We start from the raw sequence: 26,196 nt of genomic DNA on the forward strand, positions 1-26,196 counted from the left end.
GGCAAACCAAACTCTGGTTTTTAAACCTCCTGTCTTTGGTCCTGGACACCTCTCACCAGTGCTCTATCTTCAGTGAGAAACTTCTGCACTTGGAAAATGGAAAAGGAAAATCCAAGGTTACAAAGTGAGTAAGATGCTGAGAGGCCAAAACCAAATTTGTCTTAAAGTCCTACAGTAAGACACAGGGATAGAAAGGAGGGAGATGCAGAGCACATCATAAAGCAGGGAACATGTAGGATGAAAGGGAATAAAATGTAAACCTCAGCCTCGGCAACCATTTAACCCCTGCAGCCACGAACACAAGAGCCAACATCTGAAGAGGAAAGAAGAGCTCACGGAGCTGTTTGCTGGGGTGACAGACTGACAAAGGACAGGACACGAGGTGTGCAGCCTGCAAGGCTCAGGTTCAGCTATTTGTACTGCATTTAAACCCTAGCACTTGTCTGGGAGACTAAAACTCAACTTCTGACCAAGTCCAAAAATCTTTAATAAGCAAAAGCAGTTTTTCCTCTCAGAGAAAGGTCTGATTGAAAAGTACCAAATTCCCTTCAGGCTTCTCAAGTGTGCCCCTTGGTTAGTTTAAGTCCTATCTATTGTACTGCACAGGCTGTCAAAATACCTGCTAACACTCAGGTACCATTTACGACTCTATTTCCATCTCATGGGTTATTCTCATTTCAGCCTCACATCAGGGTATGATGGTATGGTTTGAACCATTAATGCTTCTGCCAATGTAGCTGAATGAGCATTTCATGGCAAAACGAAAACAAAACCAAAACCAAAGCAAAGTCTTTCTGCTAGGCTAGAAGGTAGTATCTCTCTGCATCAAGCTGGGTCCTTCCCTCCTTCATGGCTACAGATAAATTTGGGATCATCATGAAGTCCGTCCAATTCTCTTCAGTACAAAGACTTCCAAGTCTGCAAAACACAGTTAACACAAAATAACTCAGCCTTCACCTCCTTCTGAAAAAAAGCAGGACAGAGTCAGCAGTAGCTCAAAGATATGGGGAAGGAGAAGCATCAGCAAACAAGAATTGGCCTCAGAAAAGGAGAGGCTGTGCTTCAGAAATAGTTTTTTTAAGCACCCTAACAGTCGTACACTTCAGGGCTTCTTTTGGTTTTAAGTTGGGATGTATGCATACATACATACCAAAGGCAGCTGTATACAACAGTGAATTTCCTAGAACCAAGATTTCACATGCATTATTTAAAAAGTGATATCCCTTCAACCAGCTTCAGCTACAGAAAAAGCAGATGACAAAAAAACTCAGAAAAACAAAACCAAACCAAGCCAAACTCTGCCCTCCCCCAGCAAATTCATGTCCACACATGGAGTCATGGGTTGACACGTAAGTCTGAGTCAAACTAAGATTGTGGGAGTTTAGGAATCCTCAAGCTTAGGTGTTAAGAGTGACACTCAGAAACCCACAGGCTCTGGGCACGTCAAATTTTATTAAAAATTAAGAGGTCCAAAGCAAGGCAAAGCACAATGATGCCCAGCATCTTTCTTGCTTAGTATCTTGCTCAGTCCAGGAAGCAGCAGCAGACACTGACAAACATGATGCCACACCTGAATCATATGCCTGCACACACTGTGGTAAAATGTTGTAACTAAAATAATATCTACAACCCAAATTAAAAACAAACAAAAAAGCCAAAAAGCAGAGAACTGAAATAGAGAACAAGTGTGCTTAAGGGATGTTGCAGAGTAATACACAAGCTGACAGGTACCAGAATTTTTAACAGAAATATTCCCAGCTTTGGCAGCAGTAGAGAAAATATTAAGGGAATCACTCTTTTCCTTTATGCTCCCTTTATTCCCCTTTATGCATTCTTTTTAAACCAGTAGGTATTCTCTATTCAGAGGGGTTTTTTGGAAGGAGGGTTTTTTAGAAGGGTTGTTTGGTTTTTGGGATTTTTTTGCTTGCTTGGACAGAGGAATTTTTTATCTTGTATCAACAAAACAACTTGAACACTTTGTTTCCTGTCTACAAAAATCTTTAGAGAGTGCAGAAAATCATATAACAAAAAATTTAACAAGTTTACTAGCTGATTAACTTAAGGTTGTATAGTCTTTAAAAGTGTTCTATTCCCAGATTTTTCTAATTTTAAGAAGTTCTGAAGACAAGGAGGCAGTTTATATGAACCACAACTGAGGTGCCTTCAAGGATGGCTGATTCCCTGTTCAGCACTCACGAGAGATGGCAGAAGGGCAGACACACACTAAGGCAGGCTTTGTGATTTATGCAGGTACTGACACTGCAGGGCACTGCAGTGCACCTCTTTGTGCTCACAGTGCAAGCACAGAGATTTCTTCTGTAAAATTCACCGTGAATTTGTGGCTTCCAGGGGGTGAGCAAGGAGAGAAAACTGCCCTGCAGCACAGAGAAGTCAGTGCTTACAAAGAGCACCAGGCTTGCATTTCTCATCAATGCAAAACTGTACACAGTAATGCAGGTTGTGAATACTTCTGCATGGTTCAACATCAAATTTTCATTAACCTGGACTTTTTTTTAAGTTTTTAAAAGTAAAACCTCAGTAAAATTTCCACTGAGTTACCAAATTAATCAATACACAAAATATGTATGATACATGTATGAAATAATGTGAAGCTACACGTCTTAGCTGTTCAAGGTTGCTCCTAAAATCTAGCAGTACTCTGAAGTACATATTTCAATTTTATGAGCCTTATGATGGTGATAGTTTAAGGCATGGCATGATCAGCATTCTTTTATTATAGAAATATTTTTCTGTAACAGAAATAAATATACACTTATTCCTAAGGTTCTTCATATCTAAACAATATAAACCTTTAAAATTTTTCTCCTAACTATACTAAACTACCTTACACATAAAATTGCCCTCAGACAAAAAAAAAAAAAAAAAAGACACTAAGACCAGTAGCCTTTGATGGAAACAACTACTCTGGCAGTCAATGACTACAGTATATGGCCTTGCAAAAGTGGAACGTACCCAAAATGTTTACAAATGCTAGGAAAGCAGAATCTCTTTCAAAACTACATTTTCTTTGATGAAATGAGTTCTGATCACAGAAGAACCTGGAAAAAAAATTACTGAGAAGTATTTATTTAATGCAACTACAACTCTTGTTATGCATTTTGCCACAAGCCCTTCCTGGTATTAATGCCCTTAAGAATTTGAATCTTCTAACTCTGGAATGCACAGTATGAAACCAATTTGCAATAGAAGAGGAAAAAAGAAATCACTTCTATTTAAGCTTTCCATATTACATTTCAGTAGGCCAAAGTCCAATTCCTTGCTTTTTTCAAGGCACTCGCCCAAAGAGAGTCCTACTGAAAGATCCAGGGCAAAATATAGCCCATTTAAAAGAAAAAATCTTTGACACTTCAATGTAAACTTCTCACTGCAGAAATCTGTTTGCCTGTACAGCCAGGAAAGTCCAGCGAGCAGCAGAACTCAGGCCCACAGAAGCCAAATTTCAGAAGTTAATTTAGTAACTCTAAACAACTTGAATTCCTACAACAACAAACGGATTTTGGAGCACTTGGATGTTTACAGAGCAGCAGCATCAACTTCCTGGTTGATGCATCTATAAAGCATTTTTGTGTGTCACTGGGGGGAATTGAAGCAGAGCTCTTGTTAGAGTAGGGAGAGTCTGGGCACCACCCCAGCCATCACAACAGGACCACACAGCACAGTTCTGTCATTCTGCAGGGACTCCTCGTTAAGCAATGCCACCTTCTTACAGGTAAACAACTTCCTTACTTTCAATTACACTCTAAAAAACAAAAATGCACCACTTTACATTTAAGTGTGTACAATCTACACAGGGTCAGCTTTAAAAATGGCACTGATGTATTTCAGTTCTTCATAGGAAAAAAAACCAATAAAAAAGCAAAATAACATTATCTAAAAATACAAGATAAATAAAAACCACTGGCTTATACATCTGCCCTTAGGTAGTAAATTTACAAGCAAACATGTGAGACAGATTTTATTTTTAAAAAACCCAGAAGTCTGATCCTGACCTCAGTGCTTCCTGACCTGCTCAGTGCTTCCCAGCACAGCCCCAAGGAGCTGTAAAGCCTCCGTGTCCTTCAGGCATATGCACAGTGGTACCAGCATACACAAAGAGTCCTTGGAAACACAAGGCAGGAGAGGACACGGGAGAGAAGGAAGAAACAATTCTGCAACACTCCCAACATCACCATGAAGAAAATGCAACATATGACAATGCAAAAAGAAATACTGCTGCAACTAAGACTCCATGCACTCCACTTATACTGAACACTCCTACACTCTCAGTACAAAGCTTTAGTAGCTAAGACACCTGGTTTCATTCTGGGTATTCCATACAGAAACTTTGGACTTAGTGGATGCTTTAAGGTACATATGGTCATCAAAACATTTCTGAAGGGAGCAAAAGAAGTGAGCAGTTTCTATAAAAGAGGAAGCTATAATGGATTTTAATTCCTCTTAAGCATGTTTAATTAAAATTATTAAATTTTAATTAAATTATTATGCCTAAAAAGACAATGTTATTTGATGCTTAGTACTCAAGAGTTACAATGACTGGTGTCTGCCCCAGATTCCAGCAGAGTTCTCTAGTTCAGTAAGACCACTGAAAGGCAAAGAAACACTGAATGCAGAGTGAGTAAAAGTACAAAAGAAATACCAGAGGATGGAGATGCCTCCGAACTGCAGCGACACATTCCTGTTCTACTCCTAACACCACATACTGGCCTACTTCTGCCCCACTGCAGTTTCAGGAATAGCAACAGTGACATGAACTTGTCCCATTTAGCCTTGTACTGCACTCACAGTGGCATTACAGCACACTCATTTTTAGAGAGCAAGTTGGGAGCATAGACATACCACCTATGATCGAAGTGCACTGCCACAAAAACAATGAAGCTACAAAATTTACATGGACAAAACAAAAATTTTTATTAGCAAACAAGTAAAGATTCATCATCACTGGTATTGTTTTCAGAGAGGGAAGTAGATGACTGTAACATTGGCACTTCCACAGATTGGCAACAAGCTGCATGAACACCCAAAGGCTCCTCCTGGTATGAGTTAGGGCAACATTGGTTTTGTCCATTCACTTGGATATGAACATTCATAGGGCTGTCTGGATAACCAGACTCCCACTTTTTTAAGGGTAATCTACATGGATCTTCACTCAGTGGATGAATTCCACTTAAACTACTGTCCTCTGGGACAGTCCTCCTGGATACTGACCCTCCATGGATCGTTTCTGTAACACTTTCAGATAAAGGATCTCTGAAAGCCTTTCCTGTATCTGCCTTACTGGGCTGCTTCAGCTCTGTGTCAGAGTCAGCACTTAAGGATTTATCGGTGTGTCCAGCCTCAGGCTCTGCATGTGCTGCTGTGCAAGTATTCTGCTGGAAGATGTTGGAAGGCGATGGCTCTGTCGTTTCAGTCTCTGGCTGCAAGCTGCTGCATCCAGCTTCTTGTGGGCCCCTGGCTTGGCCGTTTGCCTCTGAGCTAGGTCCTTCTGGGGAAGGGGAGCCACTCCGAGCCGTCCCACCAGCGCTGCTGATGATTCCATCCCCCAGGGTAGTCTGTGAGGTGCGGGCAGGTGTCAGCAGGGGGATCTGCCCTCTCACCCGGGGTCTGTGGAAGAGCCTGCTCCAGAGCCTGCCCAAGCGGCGCCGCGAGCCGCGCCGGGACGAGTGGCGCCGCATCTGCCTCCTCATGGCTGTCCGGATGTTCTGCAGCACAGAAGCCTGCAACACAGTGAGCACAACACCGTTTCACACGTGCTCGAAAGGTTTCTCAACCCTCTTCTCCCCACGGATATCTCCACTTTGCCTCAATACTCAGCCTTGATCCCTGTGCTTTCTTCTTAAATGTGTATTTTCTAACAAACCATTTGAGAACACCAAAGACAGCTCTGCCTGTACCAGAAGACTCTCATAGATTCATAGAATGGTTGGCTCGCAAGGGACCTTAAAGATCATCTCAATCCAAGTTCCTTGCTGTGAACACATCCCACTAGACCAGGCTTGAACATTGCCAGGGAAGGGCAGCCACAACTTCTGTCCTTTACAGTGTTTCCTTTATGAGCTTCAGCTCTGCTTTTCTGTCCAGAAATTAATTTTCCACTAGAGTAACACACTACAAGTGCTTTATCACATTAGGAGCTGTATTTCAGATGGATACTTCTGACAGGGTGCAGGAGTTTTCTGAGTACTCAGCAACGAAACAGAATGACTTAATGGCTTGCCAGTGTAATTTGCATGTAAATGAAAAACAATCATTTTGGAAAATTAAGAATTTTCCAAAAATTCTGCTAGAGATTTATTTTCTTATCACTTCAGGTGCATTTACCGTTTCAGCTTGAAAAGCTCTTTTCTTCTATTTTCTTTGTGACCTTTCTCTCTGTCACTATTCATTCTATCTTGATGTACAGCAAAAGTGCTTATCTCACTGCTGCTCCCCAATAAATACATTAAATGTGTTCAAAACTACCACAGCAGGAACTGCGGCTCTTCAGCTCCATGTAACACATATACATTATTATTTTCGCATAATTAGCACAGCCACTGAAATACAGCTCCAGATTGACTTTATCTAATTTATAGTAGTTTGGCTGCTGAAATATTTACTGGCACATAAATGTCTGCATACTTGTGATGCGTTGTAGACAGGGAAGTCCTCGACTGGGGGAATAAGTCCTTGTGCAATCAGCTGCCCGTAGGAAGGTGGAGCTTCTCGCCGCACAAACTCTGCCTCCAGCCGCGTCATCTGAGTCTCAAATGCTCTGGGAACAGAACCAGAGAGAAAACATGGAACGGAAGTAACAGTTTGTCCTGCCTCCCTGACATTAATGTAGAAAAGCACTGCCAAGGGGCTCATGCTAGGAGTAAAACCACAAACCTTCCACTAAGCTCCATGAAAATCTTATCAGGATGCAAAAACAAACAAAAGGACTAAGAGTACAGGGTATAAACATGAATATATCAAACAAGCAAACTCTCCAGTGCAGTCTCAGGTTGGACACTGTGGCAACTGAAGTTTTTACAACTGGCTAGTAATTGTTGTGCCAGTAAAAGCAGTAACTTGTTCAGCAAGGGCCCAAAGGTAATTTTTGGAAAAGACATTAAGAACTGGAAACAATCACACAACAGGGGCAGCTTGCAGTTGCAGAGAGATTTGCCAGTCCTGCTGGAACAGAGGCACTGAAGTTCCCACCTTAGCACAGCAGCTCTTTTTCAGGTCCTCAGTCATGCAGATTTGATCAGGAGAGAATGTAAAACACACTGTTTAAAACACAGTGCCAGCAGCATAGCACAGAGCTGGTGCATATGATGAGATGGGAACCAGAAGTCACTTATGACTCCTACAAGGCAGAATCCCACTTCTCACAGGCAAAGAAACACACACGCTACACCTAAAATGAGGCATACAGAGCCACAGGAAAGGGGCAGAGCTTATACCATGGACAACTCCCGCTGAGAACAGGCCCCACCATAGCAGGACATCACCTTAAGCAGAACTGAGAACTGGAGTATTTGGGGAGGGGTGAATGATTCTTCAATTCAGATTCAGTGAAGACTTCACTGTAGCAGTTCAGCAGCTTTTGGCAGGGGCAAGGGGTTTGTTGCAAGGAGATGAGAAGGAAAAGGCAGATTAGGTTAGAAACAGATTCTGCCTACCGCACAATAAACACGTACTGCTCACAGACCACAGAAGAGCTGATATTCCACTCACTACTCCCATAAATCTTCTCTAAGCATAATGCGGTGACTACTATTTAGCTGTCATCAGGTCCTTGGATTTGATTTCACAGTATTTTGCAAATTCTCTGGTAAAGAATCAGCTTTCTTTTCCTTTTAACAAAATTGAAAAAACCACCACAGCGATGAAAACATCAACAAAGCAAGACAATTACCTGTACTCCCTGGTCCTCAGAGAATATAATTTAAATGCACAACCTAGTGCTATCACTAACAGCAAGCCACACACGAGACTCCCAATCAGAGCAGCTGTGATGACCTTCCTGGGAACAATCACCAGGCAGTTACGTTCATCACTTCCATCCTGGCAGTCTTCTTGGCCATCACAGCGCCAAGTCTCAAAGATGCACAGATTTGTCCCACAATGGAAATTTCCTGGCTGGCAAGTAAAGCAGTTTTTTTCATCTGAGCCATCTGGACAGTTCTTCTGGTTATTACAGCGGTCAAGTATTGAGTAACAAAGCCCACTGTTTCCTTCACATGGGTATTCATTCTTCTGGCAAGCAGGACAGTTCTCCTCATCCTTGCCATTCGGACAATGCCACCAGCCATCACAATGCTGCTTATCTGTGAAACACTCCTCATCACTTCCACAAGGGTGCTCCCAAGGAAGGCAATAGCCTTTCACCTGATAGGTTGCATTGAATCCATGGCCAGTGCTCTTGGAGCGGGCATGGTATGAGACAGTGAGCTGGCCCTTTGATGACTCCACACTCACAGAATGCCTGTTGTTGTGGTGTGAAAACGTCTGCATTAATTTATCACCTCTCTCTCCGATGCCATCATACACCTTCACATAGTCATTGTAGCCTAACTGCAAATCGAGCTGCAACAGAACATGCCGATTATCCTGCGTGTCCACATACCACGTGCAACGAAGGTCTGACCTGCTGTGGTCAGCACGGAATAGGTCTGGGGAAGCAAAAGATCCATAAAAATTCCCCAGCTTTTTGCCACAGGAAAGATCAGGACAATTATCTTCGTCCGAACCATCACCACAGTCCTTAACTGAATTACATCTCAGCTCGTTCATCAAGCACTTGGTGGAGTGCCCTGCACTGCACTGAAACATTCCTGAGGGACAGATGCTGGATGGAGGATCTGTTGGAGGGACAGTGCAATTCTTCTCATCTGAATTATCACCACACTCATCCATGGAATTACACTTCCAGGTACTGGGAATACACTTCCCGTTTGCACAGTGGAATTCATCTGACTGGCACGCAGACTGACCTATCTTTCCTGTGAAAGAGGATAAGAAGAAAAAAAAAATCAGCGTCAAAACTTTTGGAACTATCTCATACCACTTTTCAACATCTACTACTATGCATGTCATAAGCTAATTAGTCAGGCCAGTACACTTCAGCAATACAGTTAAAAAGCCAGATGCAAATAATATCAGTGTTACCACCAGTACTTTACAGTAATCAACGGCCCAAGATGCTTGTCAAAAAAAAGTACTACTGTCTTCCAAGTTTTGCCAGAGAGAGCATGAAGTGAAGCCAATGAACCCGTAAGATTTTACCTCTAATATAAGAAAGGCGAAATCCCTGAGCCTGTCCTGAGCTTGATGCATCTGAGTGAAAAAATATCCACACATGGTCCCTTGCAGAGATGAAAGATGGAGGTATGGAAGATCCACACACTTTGTACTCCTCCCTCTTGGAAGATGGGCCAATCATCAACCAGTCTACTGCACACTTCTGAGAGTCTTCCAAATCAAAATTCTTGAAACTGTCAAGGACAAAAGAAAGCACAAGTTACAAAGAAGACACGTATCTGGAACAAAACCTAACAGAGAAAGAACAAATCCTAATGGCTGACTTTCTGCATCAAGCAGTGCTGACATAAAGGTATCAAAGATAATGAAACATCTACCTTCTGTATACCACCTTGAGAATATAGAGACAAAGCACAACCCTAATTTGGAAAATCACCCATCTCACAAGCATAAACATCATACCAAAGCAGCTCCAGAAGCTGAATGAGTCCTTTTTTACTCAGTCCTTAAATAAAACTGCTTCCTAAAATACAGAGATGAGGAAAAGCAAAATTCCACAATACATTATACAGAAAGCAGATTGATTTCAGCAGTCGTTTGCAACTGTAAAAGCTATGAAACTAGGGATGACAGGGTTGACTACTGTCTTGGAAAAAGAACAATAGGAAGCAGTATGAAGGACTCTAAAGGGCAAAGTATGAGAAACAAATCTCTCTTCGAGCCATGGATGGGCAAGGAGAGATCAAGAAGAGAACAGGGGTGGAAATGGAACCTAAAATCTAACACCATTATCTTTTAATTCAAAGATTAAAATATTCCCTTTCTGGGAGTGGAAATGCAGAACAAACAAGATTATAACACAGTCAAATTTCTAGCCCTTCTGCTGACACCAGCCAAGTGATTATTCAATAGCAGCTTATCTGGTGCAAAGAGGAGCCTGTTTGCAGAACACTGAACACAGCTGGATAATACGCCCTAACCCATGGCTCAAGAACCATATGTGGTATTTGTTCTCTGATGAAACAGATTGCATTTCCATTCAGCAATCTGCAATGACAATAGCAGATTGCAGACTGCACAGAAAAACACTCTCATTAGGAAAGGGCACACTGTTCAGGACACTTAGAGATGAATTTTGGTCCTTTTCTATGTAACTCAGCTACACAGAATTAATTTGGTAGAAGTTTGTGCATACTTCATGCAAATATCTAGACAGAATTTTCAGAAAGGCAGAAAAGCTGTTGCAAAATACACATCTCCTTCCCTAAAGGATTTTTCACAAACATCAACAACAAATTCTTTGAAAAAGATACATGGAAAGATAATTTTCTGATATCAATGTGTATTTACAAAAGGCTGTCAGTGCCTGCCAGATCTTGACCTTTGAAGCTGAAAGAGGAAGAACAGCAACCATGTAAATCAGCTAATTCATTTAGGCAGGAGACTCAGCCTACCCACACCTCTAGGTCCTGCCAAACACATTGGCTTAATAACTCTCAAAGAAAATGTTATCAGCAAGAGCAAGAGAAGTAAGAGAACGCTGAAAGTGATAAGTTAAAATGGAAATTAAGAGATGACAAACAACATATGTACAAGGACAATCCACCCACAAATGTCCTTCCTCTTCTCTTTTTTCTCCCACCAACCTCTGTGTGTCTTCCCAGCTGCGAAGAAATATTCCCACAGCACTTAATTCTTTGCTATAAGCAATCTCATCAAGCTTCTGAAACCAGCATATTTTGCAAGGAAATTTTAGATGACTGTGCAGCCAAAATCAAAGGATTTAAGTACTCAGCCATTCAAAGATAAACCAGAGTATTTCTATTACAGGTGTTCAGCATAAAATGCTCTTAATGATCAAAAAGTCACTGCATCATGAAAAGGAATTATCCAAAGCATCAGGGAAGCTATAGGTACTCACATAAAGTGTGTTTGTTAGATGAGATGCGAGACAGCATTACTGAACTACCACATCAGTTTTGCTCTCTGTAACTCATTTTGGCACCACACACCACGTAGGGTTTCTATCATCTACTTGCAGGATTGTTCATAGGAATTTTTTAATGAAAACTTTTTGACTAAGTGCTAGAAATACCCATCTGCCCAACAACAGAAGTTTTTAAGAAAAGGGAACAGGCACTAAATTAAGAAAGGGAAACTCAAAACTGGGAAGGGGGGGGTGGGAATGACTAAAAAATTTCTGTTACTATGTTAGAAATAAGTTCATTTACTACATCTTTTGAGGCTTTACTGTTGTAGTTATTTTAGATGCACCATGATGAACCTTAAAGAGGCAAACAAATTGTTCTTATCTTACCCAGTTCCCAGCACTCCAACTGGGTCCCACAGTCACTCACTTTCCTCGCTCTGCTGAAAAGAGCTACTTTTGTCTATCAACTAAATAACCCAGCCATAGCATGGTTACACAGCACAAACTGCACAACCCAAGGGGAGAATTTGCCTATACAATAAGCTGTCTATAACTTACTTTAGAAAGCACATCTTTCAAGAAAAAAAAAAAGAAAAACATTGAATACTTTCAAGATTTACACAAAGGAAGAGTACTGAAAAGTCAGCTACATGCACATACCTTGTTTACACACTCCTTCGTAGATGACAGCAATACCTCTCAAGAGCCTGCATTCATGTACAATTAATATATTTTATTTGTACCTTGGAAGTCTAGTATTGTACATTGCTAATAAACAGCTTTTTTTGGTTGTGGAAAAGGAGCAACCTTTAGTTCCAGCTTCCAATGCAGAAGCCCAGGCATAGAGAGGATAACTGATTTTCCTCAGTGTCACTTCTGGATTTCAGAGAGATTCAGAGCAGAATCCCACACTTCTTCACTAGCAAATCCAAACTTCAGCCACAGAGTACAAGGGTGACAAGGCAGAATAGGTTTGCAAAGGAACACTATGTTTAACAGATTCCTTAAGAATACCAAACCTCTGAGAGATACACAAGCTACTGAAAAAAAAAAAAAGCCTTGGTATTCAAAAAGGGCAATACAGAATATTCACAAGAACAAACTCTGCTACAAAAACAAACATCTTAATCCCAAGTGCCTAGAAGTTTCAAACACAAATTCTCTGTGTATGTTCTAGTTCTAATTTGAAATTTTGTGTAATAGATACCACAGCAGTTAAAATTTCTTCTGCTAAGAGCCAAAGCAAAGTCAAAGCAATTACGTCCCCCCCTTATGCAAATTAATCAACAGATGTATCTTCAACAAACTTTCCTTTGATTAAGACATTGTCACTCTATTTCAGCACCCTTTTAAGTTATATTGCCCCTACTAGAAGCAAATTTTTTCTCATTTACGTTGATGGTGATTGTACACAAGACCAAAAGCATGATCTACTTGAACAAGCCCTCACCACAAAAACCACTGCCTTCTAAATAAATATGAAAACAATATGAATTCGTATGTTTGCACTTGTAAGTATGTAAAATTTGGCTTCACTTCATAATGTATTTGTGACAAGGTTTTGTGTTAGAGGTTTCTGCCATCCTACTCTGACCTTAAGTAGCCAACTGATTTATTTTAGCCAAGACTCCTGAATACTGCATGCAGCCTCTACTGCTTTAGTCTTTTCATCATCTCTTATTAGATCTAGAGCTGCTCTATTGTAGTCCTCTGAAGAATAACTTAATCCTGCTACCCACAAAACATTTATTTATTCAGCTGAGCTTTCTCAAACTGGAATGCAAACTTTTCTATCAAAAGGGTTGAACAAGTATTGGTATACAGTGGAAATACAGGACAAAGACTTGTGCTTGTACTACTGGTAGGACTACACAGACACTGTACAGTCTTTGGAAAAGTACTGAAGTCTGTAGTTACTGATCTTGAGGGAAGTCTCAAACCTTTTGTACCACAAAACTACATCATTTTATGTACCTAAAACAAGAAACAGGAGCCATACTGAAACAGAGAGTATTCATATATAACTAATGTGTTAAATCTGTAAGTCATCCATATCTCATGCAGCACCAGCCAGTACCATAGTACTTTTAAATATCTTGGGCAGGGAAGCACAGGATTTGAGAAGAAAAGCGAGTCAGTTCTGCTCAGTCACTAATCCTCTCCAGCAAAACCCTCTGACAGTTCTGCAGGACTGGAACAGGGACCCAGGGGTCCATCCTTCCGCAAGCTGCAGGGCACAGGGTGTTAACCTCCAGTCCTTGCACTCCTCAGCTACAGCCCCATCCCCCCTGCAACCCCTGCTCCAGACATCCCCCTCCACCCAAGAGCTTCACTCCCAAGCAATGCTCCCCTGCTTTGGCATCTTGGCACGTGGAGAAAAAGGGAAGGAGAACCTGGCTTTCCTCCAGGCTTTTTTTCCTCTCCACAACCAGAGCACACAGCCCTAGTTCACAACAGGGCAGGGAGAAGAAAAGGAGTATTTCCAGAACTAGAACTATAATGTAAACAAAATACAACCCATCACAGAACATCCTTTAAAATGGCCTGGTCCTCAGGCTGCTCTCCCTGCTACCTGTGGATGTCCAAAATAATACAGGAACGCAGAAGAAGACTGGTGTACAAGATCAAAATCACTGGACAAAAGTTTGCAGGTTATGCTTCTCCTGAAAGATGCTATTGTCTTGCTCTTGGAATGTCTCTTCCATATTTTTATACAGAAATACAATAGCCAATTAAACACTGAAAGTATTCAGATTTTGAGGATCAGAACAACTCGATCTGAACTGAGAAATGCAGCACTAAGTCTTGTTTTTCCTGAATGCTGCAGGAATCAGTAAACTCATGTGATTCTGTTCCCAGTGGCATGATATTGAAATAGAGGTTACCTCCAACAGTGAGCAGAGCCCCAGGAGTTTCCAGGAAATTACAGTATTAGTCATATATATCAGGTTTTTACTATGTACTCACATGAAGTAACAGCCTACAATGGTATCTTCCTACTATCTATTTTTACATTGCTGGAAAGTACTTCATTAAACCAGACTACCACAAACACACATTAATAATCTATATATATATATATATGAGAAAAATGTGCTTCCTGCAAAACTAATGCTTAGAAGAGCTTAGTTTTTTTGCCATCTGCACTGAAAGGAAAAGTAGCAGCTAGGAAAAAAAGTACTTCTATAAATAATGTAGGGAATTCTCTACAACCCTTTCAGTAATTTAGGCACAAGGGACTACAGATAAAAGAAAAAGAAAGCTTTCTTAGTAACTGGGAAAGGACAAACATGGGATGCAAAACCTGAATGAAAGCAATTAGTAAATAAATTTTAAAAAGTAAATGTCCAATTTGGCCCTCTAAACTCATTTTAAAAATTGGAGAAAAAATATTATGGATAGGTCAGTAAAGCACAGTCCCAAAATAAAACCAACCAGGCAATTAAGCAAGAAAAGTTACTTCTATTTGCCAACTTCTCACAGAAAGTGTAGACCGTGAACAACTGATGACTTAATTGGCTCATTAAGAACTTCTGCTTAACTACTGAAGCACAAGGACCTGATGTCAGGAAAGCTCTATTCTACTCCCAGCTCCCAAGCACAAGCTAACTGCATAGCCTTAGACAAGAGACACTGCCTAGTAGGGGCTATTTCTAGTAGGGACTATTTCTTCAAAGGCTGAGCAAGTAACTGACTCTTATGAGTTTTTTCCAATTACTGTCAAGTTCTGAAACACAATGAGTATGGTAAATAGACTGTGAAACAGTCCCATTAACTCTTCACACAATTACAGACCAGCAAGAATATATGAACAGACCTCAGTTTAATGCAGAAATTGAAACTCAAATGGTATCTGACAATTTCTTTTTTCAAAGCCAGTGCTATGAATCACTGAAGCTGATGCAGGTGATCCCCTCACCTCAATTAATAAGAGAAAGCCTGAGTGGGTCACTAAGTAGATCGCTTTTCAACTCTTATCTTGAATTCTGAATATGGAGAACATTTTACTTGCAGTCCCCTAAATTCCAGTAACAAAATAATAAATTTTCACTCCACCCACACCAGGGTTAATTACAAGCATCAAGTAACAGCAACTGCTAAACAAAAATTTCTTTTATCATTTTCTTAGATATGAGGAAACATAAATCTATTAAGCCTGTAAACGATGGTACAAAGGCAATTACTGCACATGACATCTTTATATGATCTTACATTTTTTTTGTAATCCTCTGTAAAAAGAAGTACAAAAATAGAAAAAACGGGTGGAAAAATCAAGTAGTTTCCAAAACAATAACTAACAACTGAACACTTGAATTTAAAGAGACATAACATAGTCCTGAAAAACAGTGGCTACATTCTTATTCACAGGTCTCAATGGAATCGTTCTATCAGACACGTGAACCTGAAAGAAAGTATTGAAAAATGCATATGGAGTGGTATAAGTACAAGGAACATAGACTTCCTGTTCATGGGAAAGTTCCCTCAAGGATTTCTAGGAAGTAAACTATAAAGCAAAACAAAGGGCATGGAAATGTGAGGATATGAAGAAAATCAATATACACATGAAAGACAGACATTAAGACACAGTTTCTAAAGGAGATGGCCATAGAAGCCAGCATCTTATACACACAGGTAGATCTGGTCACTGCTCTACTGAAAGCTGCTGAAAAATAGGTTAATAAAAAATAACCACCAGATGCAAACAGTTTAGAAATAAAAAATACTTTCAACTGCAATTTTCTCCCTTAATGATGCCTGCTGGATCTCATTATATATATATCTCTTATATAACACTGCTGTCTTGTTGTCAACGAGAATTCAAGATCAAAGGAAGTGCATGCTGTGTAACACAACACAAAGGAGATGGGCTTTTTTGAAACCTTTCAAAATGCAGATGTTAGCACAAGAACTGTGTTTGATTTTCCTAGGAAAATTTAAAAAGCTACTCTTGTGCCCTTACCAACACGTTGCTAGAATAAGAAGCATATCCAAATGGAAATCAGAAAACATGTTTGCATTTTAAACCTCCTAGCCTAGGCAAGTCAGCTCCTTCTTTTACATCTTTGGCATTGCAAGGGCAACAGCCTTGTAAAGAAATCCTCAGCTGCTGTAGCATTTTGCATTTCATACACTGGAGTGAGTCATTCCAAACACATTTATAGTTACAAACATAACACCACAACACGAGTCCCTGGGATGTAAACACATAGTTTCTATTGTTTGCATGTGCAGAGGAGGGCAGGATATGGCTGTGCATTCAGTGACAGAAAACAAACCCATTAAGAAATCTTTCAAGTCATATTGCTGTGCATACATCTAAATTGTACACACATTATTACCAGTTGCCACACTTCATATTCCTTTGTTTCTCTAGCCTCTGTTACACTCACACTTGCAGAAAAGAGTCCCAATTCCAACTGGAGCTCTGAGACATTTTCTTAGCATAAACTGTAGCATTATTCTCCAGAGTCAAGTCCTGTGTTTCATTTGTATGCTTTCTCAGTTTCCAGCAATCTCTGCTTTGAAACAAATTCCCCACGTCCAATGTAATGTAATGGGGTTTAAAAGCATGTTTCTATGTATGAATTTAAAAATGCTGGCAGGTATTTACTTCATTACTTTTGGTGAGTAGTTCCTACTTTGAACTATGGATGGTAGAGCCTTCCTATTATTCCATCTGTGGCAGATTTATTTTCAATTTCTGAGCATCTGCAGTTGAAGAGGTTTTGCAGTCCTTTTAAGCAGCTGAGCAAAGAATGAGCAGATGGTGTCAAATGTAACAGTACTAAAACCCCCCAAAAAACTTTTCCTAGGTTTTATTTTTTAAGTAAGAAATTCTTAGTTCATGAAGGATCCTACCACAAGCCACAGAGAAATTGGGCACATTCACATTATACCCTAAACATTCTTAACAAGACATTTGCAGTACATTTTAATCTTTATTGAATAGCATTTTTCTAGAATTGAGCTGAAATTGTACCACAAATGCTAACTATTATTTGATTTGTTGGAAATAAATATTAAGCAGAAAAGCATGTGTCTTTTGGTAAACAAGTAACAATAAGCAATAATTATCTTCAACTGTATATTAAACATAGCACCATTTCAAGACATTAGTGAAAATACCATTTTTTCTCCAAGAATTTTACATGCCCACTGAAGCTGTTCCAGGTTTTATAGCCTTCACCTACTCCTATTTATAAGCAACATAATGAAGGAAAAGGGGACTATATAATGTGAGTAAATATATTGCTGTTTCCCACTCCCTCAAATGTCAGGGGTATATGAAATCTCCTATAGGCACTGTGAATATAAACACTTTAAAAGACCAAAAGTGACTCCTGTAATCACAGATGTCAGAAGTAGCCCACAGAAACAAGACAGAGTGAAGCATTTTTAAATAGAGAGAGGTGCCCAACCTAGAACCATGTTCCAGCATAACCAATTTCAGCTTTCTTTGATCATCCAGTGGCTCTGAAGATAGCCTCACATTGGTGTATCAGGTAAACTCACATTTTGTTTTGTTTCAGCAAAGCAATCCTTTACCTCCACAAATGTCAAACCGTACCTAATTGTTATCATATCTCCATGATCTCCTTGGATGTACCAGCTGCAGTTAATGGCTGGAGGATAGTTGGATGGCCAAGAAGGACTATAGATGACTCCCCGTCTCTCTGTGTGCTGTTCCAGTTCTCCACTGCAAGCAGCTGTTAATAAGGGGAGAAAAATCATACTGTTAATGCTTTGCCTAATCAACAATTCATATTAGCTTCAAAAGCTTTCATCACTTCCTGGAGACTGCAGACATATCAGAGTCAAGAGTTTTATCCTCTTTCTCCTTTCTTCCCTGCCCTGTTTTATAATTAAGACACCCACACCAAGTGCAGGTAAGCATAACCTGCATTTCAATGCAGGACCAATTGATAACCTTGCATGAATCTACCACAGGCTACAACTGGTATTACTGCATGGATCTGCCAAGAGGATGTCATACAGAAATCCTTCTTACCAGCTTCCCAAACTAGCTAGGTCACCCAGCAAGTGAAGAAGATCCGAATTAACTGTAAAGCAACTAGTAGCTCATTCTGTTGTAACATGTTCCTACACATGTTGTTTATTCTCTTAACCACATGAAGAGTTTGTAAGGGTTAAGAAAATACCACCACCCACCACACCCCCACCTCTCCCACAAAAAAGTAAACTGCAGTCCAATGTTAAATGCTTCTACTGAACATTACTGAAGTACTCTAAATTCCTTCTGAACCCACATAGATGGGAAAAATTTTCAAGACAGGGAAAGGAGCAAACAAGGCCAAATAAAGCTCAGCATTTTCAAAGCACATTTAGTTCTTCCTATGGAAAACATCAGGCTACATCAAATACTTATAATCTGTAATTAAGCAATTCAAAAATAAAAATTAGATGTTCCAAGGACAAGTTGAAAAGCTGTTCTGATAGGAAAATGTACTCCAAGCAGACTACAAGAGGGAAAATTCTCTGTAATGCAACAGCTATTCTGAATATTCTCCAAAAAATATTATTTAAACTATTTTTAAAACAAATTATTATCTAGACCATGACTTGTGGACTGCAGCTGAACATTTCAGTTTTTGACAGAAGCTTACATTCTTGTAGCTGAAAAACACAGCAAGGAAAAAAGGGTTGCCTATACCTCGTCACCTCATACACGTAAGCATTCAAATACACTGCATTATAAATGAGAGATTTACAGTATTACTTGAAATCCAGCCACACAAATACACCATTTTCAATTCCCAGTTGGGATCAGATTTAGCTGCACTGGAGGGATGGAAGGAAGGAGTACCAGCACAGCTCTTGGCTGCAGTCAAGTCAGGTGGCAGGGCTGCCTACAGAGCTCCTGGTTGGGGCTGGGCTGCAGCACGTCCCCTCCAGGAAACCCAGGCCTGGCACTATTCTGTTTGCTCACAGCAAGCACTTTTAAAGTGAGAGCCACAGGAGTACAAAAAGCATGAGGTGAATAACTCACCTGAGGCAAAACATAAAAATGCTATTATTTTTACTCTCCAGGTACAGCATTCCACTGAAATACATGTATATAATTCCTACTGGTTTCAAAGGCCACAAAAACATAAAGAATACATAAACACATGAAAACATATTTTTCCAAACAAATATTTTGCAGTAAGGAAGTTACAAAAACAAGAACATTTTTGTTATCACAGTTCTAAAAACAGAGCAGCTTCATGCCAGATACTGGAAAATACTGAGATGCAGTTCCAATTATAGAATTATAAAAGCAAATGCAAGACCCACAGGACTTTTCAACTCTAGTTCTCAGTTTCTTTAGGTCTAGAATTGTGCTCCTCCACATACTTGTTACTGCACCAATATATCACAGTAGCAGAAGAGGACCAAGAGCTAGAAAACACATAAAGGAGCTGGGAAGACTGCATTTCCTAACTGCCAGGCTAGTAACACTTCAAAATAGGAAAGAAACAGAATCTATAAGGTGAAAGAACAAATACAGAAGACGGCACTATCCATAAGGCTTCCAGCAACACCTGTGCAGATATTTCTGCTGCCCTCGTACCGTATTATTTTCTGGATTAATATTCCTTATTTGTAGTACTTGCAATAAAACAGAGCTAAAACCACACAAAACTTATTTAGTTTCCATTCTGAGGAAGTCCCACTTACAGGCTGATGGCTCCACGTGAGCACTTCCATTCACACATCCATCAGTGTAGTTAGGGAGCTATTATTCTCCCAAATACTTATTTCTCAGTTTTAGGAAGTAATTACAAAGACTCTGACCAATGGTTACTTAAGTATAGTATCCCAGCATTTTGAAGTAATATCACTACATATTTTTGTTTTCGAATAACGTAGTTTCTTAATGTAGAGGATCTGTTGTAACATCACAGTTCAGGTCTTCAGTGAGAAATGCTTTTTCTTAGTAACACTGGCACATCTGATATGTGAGGCAAGAAAAAAAACAAGCAACAAAAGAAACAGATTCTTCCTTTCAACAGAAGAATTGTAGCTGTGCAAATCTAAGGACATAGTGAGGGAAGGTCTGCACTGATATTATATGTCATTTTTGGTAGTTCATCTGACAATGGCTATTGTTGCCAGTACTTTACCATGGCCTTATCCCCTCTGACACACATCAAGCTTTTCACACTTGTCCTACTCAAAATCAAAAGGCCAATTGCTTAGCTCTTGCAAAGGGTCCAGATTGGTTTAAGACAATTTAAAGGAGAAGCCTCTGGGTCTAGGTATCTCCCCCTGGGGTCCAAGTAAGTAATGAATGTAAGTATATTAAGTGAAAAAATAACCCTTTACTAACAAGCAGAACAGCAACAATCAGAAACTGTGGATTCAAGAGTTTAGTCAGAGAGAGAAACAGGTAAGTTTCCCAGGCATCGTCCTAGGGAAGTTATGGGAAGCTCAGAGAAAAGAATTAAAACAATTTTTATCTCAAGCCTGTACACTTGGTGTTTATAAACATGTGGAATGTTGTACATCATGTTTATGGACAATAAGGTGTTGTTCCTAATTAAAGCAATTGTGTGAGGAGTGTTGTTTGAGAACCAATCAGGTTCTGGGTGAATGATCCTGCCTATAAATATCTGAAGTTCCAAATAAAGTTTGACTCTAAAACTCGGGAGGCGTGAACTGAATGTTGTTGCTTCTCACCGTTCCTAATCCAATGACAACAAAAAACAACAGCAAATAAAGACTAAATACAAAACTGCTCAACCCTATGGACTGCCCAAAACAAAGAGACCCCAAACAAAAACTGCCAGGCACAGCCCCCAGGGTGGTGCCCTGGATTTCGAGCATGAGGTCAAAGGGCAAAGGGGGAAATGGTGTCAGACTTTTCTCCCCAGCCCCACTCCGTTCTCCTGTCTCTCACTTGGCTTATCTCCCGTCGGCTGGAGCCCTGACTGAAGCAGGTCCCCCTTCTCTCCTGGAGCAGGGTCCCCAGCTCCCGACACCGGGGAGGGACACAGCGAGCCTGGGGCTGATCGGGATACAGGACACAGCGAGCCTGGGGCTGATCGGGATACAGGACACAGCGAGCCCGGGGCTGGTTCGGGATACAGGACACAGTGAGCCTGGGGCTGGTTCGGGATACAGGACACAGCGAGCCTGGGGCTGATCGGGATACAGGACACAGCGAGCCTGGGGCTGATCGGGATACAGGACACAGCGAGCCCGGGGCTGGTTCGGGATACAGGACACAGCGAGCCCGGGGCTGGTTCGGGATACAGGACACAGCGAGCCCGGGGCTGATCGGGATACAGGACACAGCGAGCCTGGGGCTGATCGGGATACAGGACACAGCGAGCCTGGGGCTGATCGGGATACAGGACACAGCGAGCCTGGGGCTGTTCGGGATACAGGACACAGCGAGCCTGGGGCTGATCGGGATACAGGACACAGCGAGCCTGGGGCTGATCGGGATACAGGACACAGCGAGCCTGGGGCTGATCGGGATACAGGACACAGCGAGCCTGGGGCTGGTTCGGGATACAGGACACAGCGAGCCTGGGGCTGATCGGGGAGGGACAGAGCGAGCCTGGGGCTGTTCGGGGCTGTTTCCTCTCGGCGCAGGACCTCCAAATTCCCGAACAGCCAGAGGAGAAGACGCCGAGCCTGGGGTTATAAACGGCGTCGCGGCAGCGTCCCTGATCTCCGAGCCCGCCACCTCGAGAGGCACGGAGGCTGCTCGGGCAGCGTTCGAACTACACGTGTGCCAAAGCAAACTCGCACACAGCACCCACAGACACGCAGCACCCACAGACACACAGACTAGCATGCAGCACCCACAGACACACAGCACCTACAGACACACAGACTGGCACACAGCATCCACAGACACACAGACTGGCACACAGCACCCACAGACACACAGACTGGCACACAGCACCCACAGACACACAGCACCTACAGACACACAGACTGGCACACAGCATCCACAGACACACAGACTGGCACACAGCATCCACAGACACACAGACTGGCACACAGCACCCACAGACACACAGACTGGCACACAGCACCCACAGACACGCAGCATCCACAGACACACAGACTGGCACACAGCACCCACAGACACACAGACTGGCACACAGCACCCACAGACACACAGACTGGCATGCAGCACCCACAGACACACAGCACCCACAGACACACAGACTGGCACACAGCACCCACAGACACGCAGCATCCACAGACACACAGACTGGCACACAGCACCCACAGACACACAGACTGGCACACAGCACCCACAGACACACAGCACCTACAGACACAGACTGGCACACAGCACCCACAGACACACAGCACCCACAGACACACAGACTCACACACACACACCACTTACAGACACAAACGCAACTCTGGCCACGGAACCTCAGAGATACAGGAACGAGTTTTGGGAACAGATGATTATGGGGTACACCATCATTACAAATGACACCAAGACAGTATTGCCAAAACTTAATTACACTGTTTAACGATATGCCCACGGTCCCCTAAACCTGTCGGAGCAAACTGGGGACACACACATGCATCCCTCCCAAAACCATTACAGTGTTTACCCGAACCTCACCTAACTGCCTCATGGTTTTGATGCCTTTTTTCCCCACCAACGCTCATTACTACAAGCCTTGCAAACATCAATCGACCTCCTCCCTAAGGCAGTCGCCTGCCCCTCCCTTCTTGTGCACCGACTGCTGCAAGGAGGAAAAGGTGAAGTAAAAGGTGAAGTACCCCAGCACAGCTTTCAGCAGCTCTTTTTTCACACACAAACATTTTGAAAGAAATACCTTTACTAAACACAGCCTTCAGTGCTGACAACAAAATGGTAAAACCACACAAGGGCAGAATTTTATACTGTTGGGGCTTCAATATCAATAAAAGGGTCCCAATTCCCTCCTCAGCTCCTGGCCATGAAGTCTGTGAAATCACATACATGCCTAAGCACCGTGTTAATAAGTACTTAGGGCTTCAGCATGACACTGTGATTCCTTAAGGAAATAAATAAAAGCCTGTTCAAATTGCCAAAACATCTAAAGGAAAGGGAAGTTTCTAGAAATAGAAAGGTATAGTCCCGGATTCTGAAGACCTTATCATCAGTGACAACACAAAAGAATAGCAGTGATAACACTTTTTCAACAATTCTACAGCCTTTCTGCACAAACCTAGAAGTGAAATCTAAATTCACTAAAGCTCCAAACTGCTTAAATTTCCTACATTTAGCATTACTGAAGAAACAAAAATTCCAATGCCTGGATTGGCCAACCAACTCAGCAAAAATCTAACTGAAATGGTGTTTTTAAAGAAAAGATAAATTATAAAGACAGACAGTAATAAATTTCTTCCACAGTTAAAAAAAAAACCTGAACAAAAAAAACAAACAAACAAACAAAAAAAAAATCCCAAAAAAAGCAAAGAAAAATAAAACTTCAAACTTTAAACACATGCCAGAAGAGACTGGAGTTCAGAGACTGTCAAGAGCACATAAATCTTAATGAGGCTTTCTGTAACAATCAAATGGATTTCTTCTATTGTAAACAGCAGTAGATTCCCTCTGCAAGATAACTATGGCACAAATACGTGCAATGATTTTTCCAGAAACTTTACATTAATATCACTCTTATTTTTGCAAGAGCAACTGTAATAAAACAGACATTAAGCTTCATAAAAGGATGGCACTGAGGATACTATGCTGTGCTGGAATAAATTTTCAGACAATCCCAGACAAAAATAAAACCTGCAGCTTCACAATCTTCTGCACCAGGGCCTATCCCAGTCACAAGGAACGCATCCCAACCATCTGCTGCAGGATAAAAGATGTTTTGCACTTGCCACAAGGAAACTCCTCTCAAGACCAAGTGCTTGGCAATACACATTTCCTCAAGTAGCTGTCTCAGAGTCAGCAGGAAACTCTCCCCAAGTTCTCACAATGCTCCCTCAAGGAGGGCTTGCACACATGGTTTAATGCAGATCCCTTATGCCTGTGGGAAAAGAAGACTCAAGGCTCGCCTTTGCTTTGCTCAGTCTCCAGCTGGCTTTTTCTGCCCCTCATCAGAGCCAGTAAAGGCAGAGTCCAAGGGTTCCAGCTGCAGATGTGACAAAATCTAAGCTCACACAGCTCGATCAACAGCCTAGCTTCCTGTGAGCACAGGTAAGAGAAGCTACACACGGATGGATCCCTCTGTTGCAATGACCTTTGTTGATCATTTTTATCCCAAGCTCCAGTTACACCATCAGGAGACAAGGTAACTCAAAACTGTATGAAGACAAGAAAACATGAAGGCTACAATACTGTGAGGTTTCCAGCAAATTTGCAGAATTAAAGCCAGATGTTACAACTCTATTTCTAGTGAAAAAAGAGTGTTAAAAAGCAAGAGCCAACTGGAAGCACTTCTACACATTTTAGGCTGGGGCAGTATCACCAGTCTAAGTAAGCAACTGTGTAATTACTTAATTTGCACTCTGTAAACTCATGCATCATACACAAAACAGATGCCAAACTCCATCAAAAGCTAAAGAACCATCCAGGCAGAACATACTAAGACATAAATGACACTGTACTTTTTCCAATGAAAGAATGGAAAATAGTGTGCTGCAAACAATACATCTCCTTCATGGTTTATCCACACTTTCTTTAAGCTTAATTTAAGCAGGTTAATTACCTAATCATAAAATTACTACTTTCTCCTGATTTAAACCTTCTGTCAACCCCCAATTTTGACTTGAACACTCAAGCTCCAACATTATTCAATCTACTGTCCTACAATTATTTTTCTGTTTTCCAATATCCTTTCCTCCCATCTCTCTTATTTGCCATTTTCAGTTTTAATATAAATTACAGCTTCTCTGGGAATAAAGTACATCTATACATATAATGGTAGATTGACAGTCACAAGAGGGTCCTTATCACTAAGAGGATCCTGACTTCAATATTCCCATAACGTCAGTAAGTCACAGCACTGCTAGAGAGAAGGAAATTACACTAACTGCTGCAATTCTAGTTGAATTTCCACACTGACATTCATGAGACATTTTTAATATTCTTGTTTTAGCTTCTTCAGGAATGAGCCAGTCTCCCTGACTTGGTGCTCCCAGGCATACTTCCTAAACACAGAGTTTTCTCCTAAACATACCCAGCAGTACGACCTTAGCCTCAAGCAGACAATTTTTATCTATCACAATGACAATGATGCAGTCTATAATCCTGTTGTGGTTTAAGCCCAAATGAAAATAAACCCCACGCAGCCACTCCCAATCCCCTCAGGTGAGAGAGATGAAATGCAGATTAGAGGTTGAGATAACAATTTACTCAATTTATTGTTACTGGAACAATTTACAATTTAACAGCAACCAGATGAGAAAATCAGTGCCAGCAACACCCCCAGTGCCAGCAGCTGTGGCAGAGGCCATGGCCCAAGGGGCTCAGGGCCAGGGCCAGGAGTGACCCAAGGTGGCCGCAGCCTCTGCTTGGCACCTGGGACTTGTCCCCACTGCCGGGCCACAGGGGACAGCCCAGGGGACAGCCCCGGCGCGGGGACAGCCACCCCAGCACGGGGACAGCCACCCCAGCACGGGGACAGCCACCCCAGCACGGGGACAGCCACCCCAGCACAGGGACAGCGATCCCTGGCCATGGGGACAGCGATCCCTGGCCTTGGGGACAGCCACCCCAGCACAGGGACAGCCACCCCAGCACGGGGACAGCGATCCCTGGCCTTGGCGACAGCGGCAGTCATGCCTGGCCTTGGTTGGCACAGGGACAGTGATCCCTCGCCCTTGGGGACAGTGGGACAGAGATCCCTCATCTTGGCTGGCACCATGACAAAGCCCAGGAAGACTTAAAAGTCCTCAACTTCCTAAGATGTCATCATTCATTTGTCTTAAACAAATGTCATTTTAAAAGTCACTCTTTCATTACAACACACCTCTGTATGGGGAAGAAACAGTAACAGCTCAAATGAACAGTGAATACAGGCAAGAAAAGTATG

General features: G+C 41.7%; 2 protein-coding genes across 4 annotated transcripts in view; both read right to left on the reverse strand.

Moving 5' to 3' along the window:
• Positions 1 to 1,433: 1,433 nt before the first annotated feature.
• The window catches only part of LRP3 (LDL receptor related protein 3), a 29,973-nt gene continuing 5,210 nt past the window's right edge, over positions 1,434 to 26,196 (reverse strand). The window contains exons 3-7 of the mRNA XM_077786265.2: positions 17,748 to 17,886; positions 9,274 to 9,482; positions 7,904 to 8,990; positions 6,640 to 6,772; positions 1,434 to 5,735 (exon numbers count right to left, since the gene is read on the reverse strand). Of these exons, the coding sequence (XP_077642391.2) occupies positions 4,932 to 5,735; positions 6,640 to 6,772; positions 7,904 to 8,990; positions 9,274 to 9,482; positions 17,748 to 17,886 (2,372 nt within the window). The 3' untranslated portion in view covers positions 1,434 to 4,931. The remainder of the gene's footprint in view (positions 5,736 to 6,639; positions 6,773 to 7,903; positions 8,991 to 9,273; positions 9,483 to 17,747; positions 17,887 to 26,196) is intronic.
• On the reverse strand, positions 17,893 to 26,196 carry LOC146766375 (uncharacterized). 3 transcript variants are annotated; one of them, XM_085589448.1, is made up of 3 exons: positions 22,550 to 26,196; positions 22,098 to 22,114; positions 17,893 to 22,010 (listed from the first exon to the last, which is right to left on the reverse strand). In XM_085589448.1, the coding sequence occupies exon 3, from the start codon at positions 21,984 to 21,986 to the stop codon at positions 21,012 to 21,014; it is 975 nt and encodes a 324-aa protein (XP_085445574.1). In that variant the 5' UTR covers positions 21,987 to 22,010; positions 22,098 to 22,114; positions 22,550 to 26,196; the 3' UTR covers positions 17,893 to 21,011. The 3 variants fall into 3 exon arrangements, with proteins under 3 accessions (XP_085445574.1, XP_085445573.1, XP_085445572.1); XM_085589447.1 differs by having other exon boundaries at positions 22,098 to 22,472; XM_085589446.1 differs by having other exon boundaries at positions 22,098 to 26,196.

The sequence above is a fragment of the Lonchura striata genome, chromosome 11 (assembly GCF_050655825.1).
Source record: "Lonchura striata isolate lonStrDom1 chromosome 11, ASM5065582v1, whole genome shotgun sequence".
NCBI lineage: Eukaryota > Metazoa > Chordata > Aves > Passeriformes > Estrildidae > Lonchura > Lonchura striata.

Coding starts and splice junctions, on each gene's coding strand:
- LOC146766375 (XM_085589447.1), bottom strand. CDS start 22,397: ATGCTGCGTGTCTGTGGGTGCTGTGTGCCAGTCTGTGTGTCTGTGGGT. Junction 22,011..22,097: donor TAGGTGCTGTGTGTCTGTGG/GTGCTGTGTGCC, acceptor GTGTGTCTGTAG/GTGCTGTGTGTCTGTGGGTG.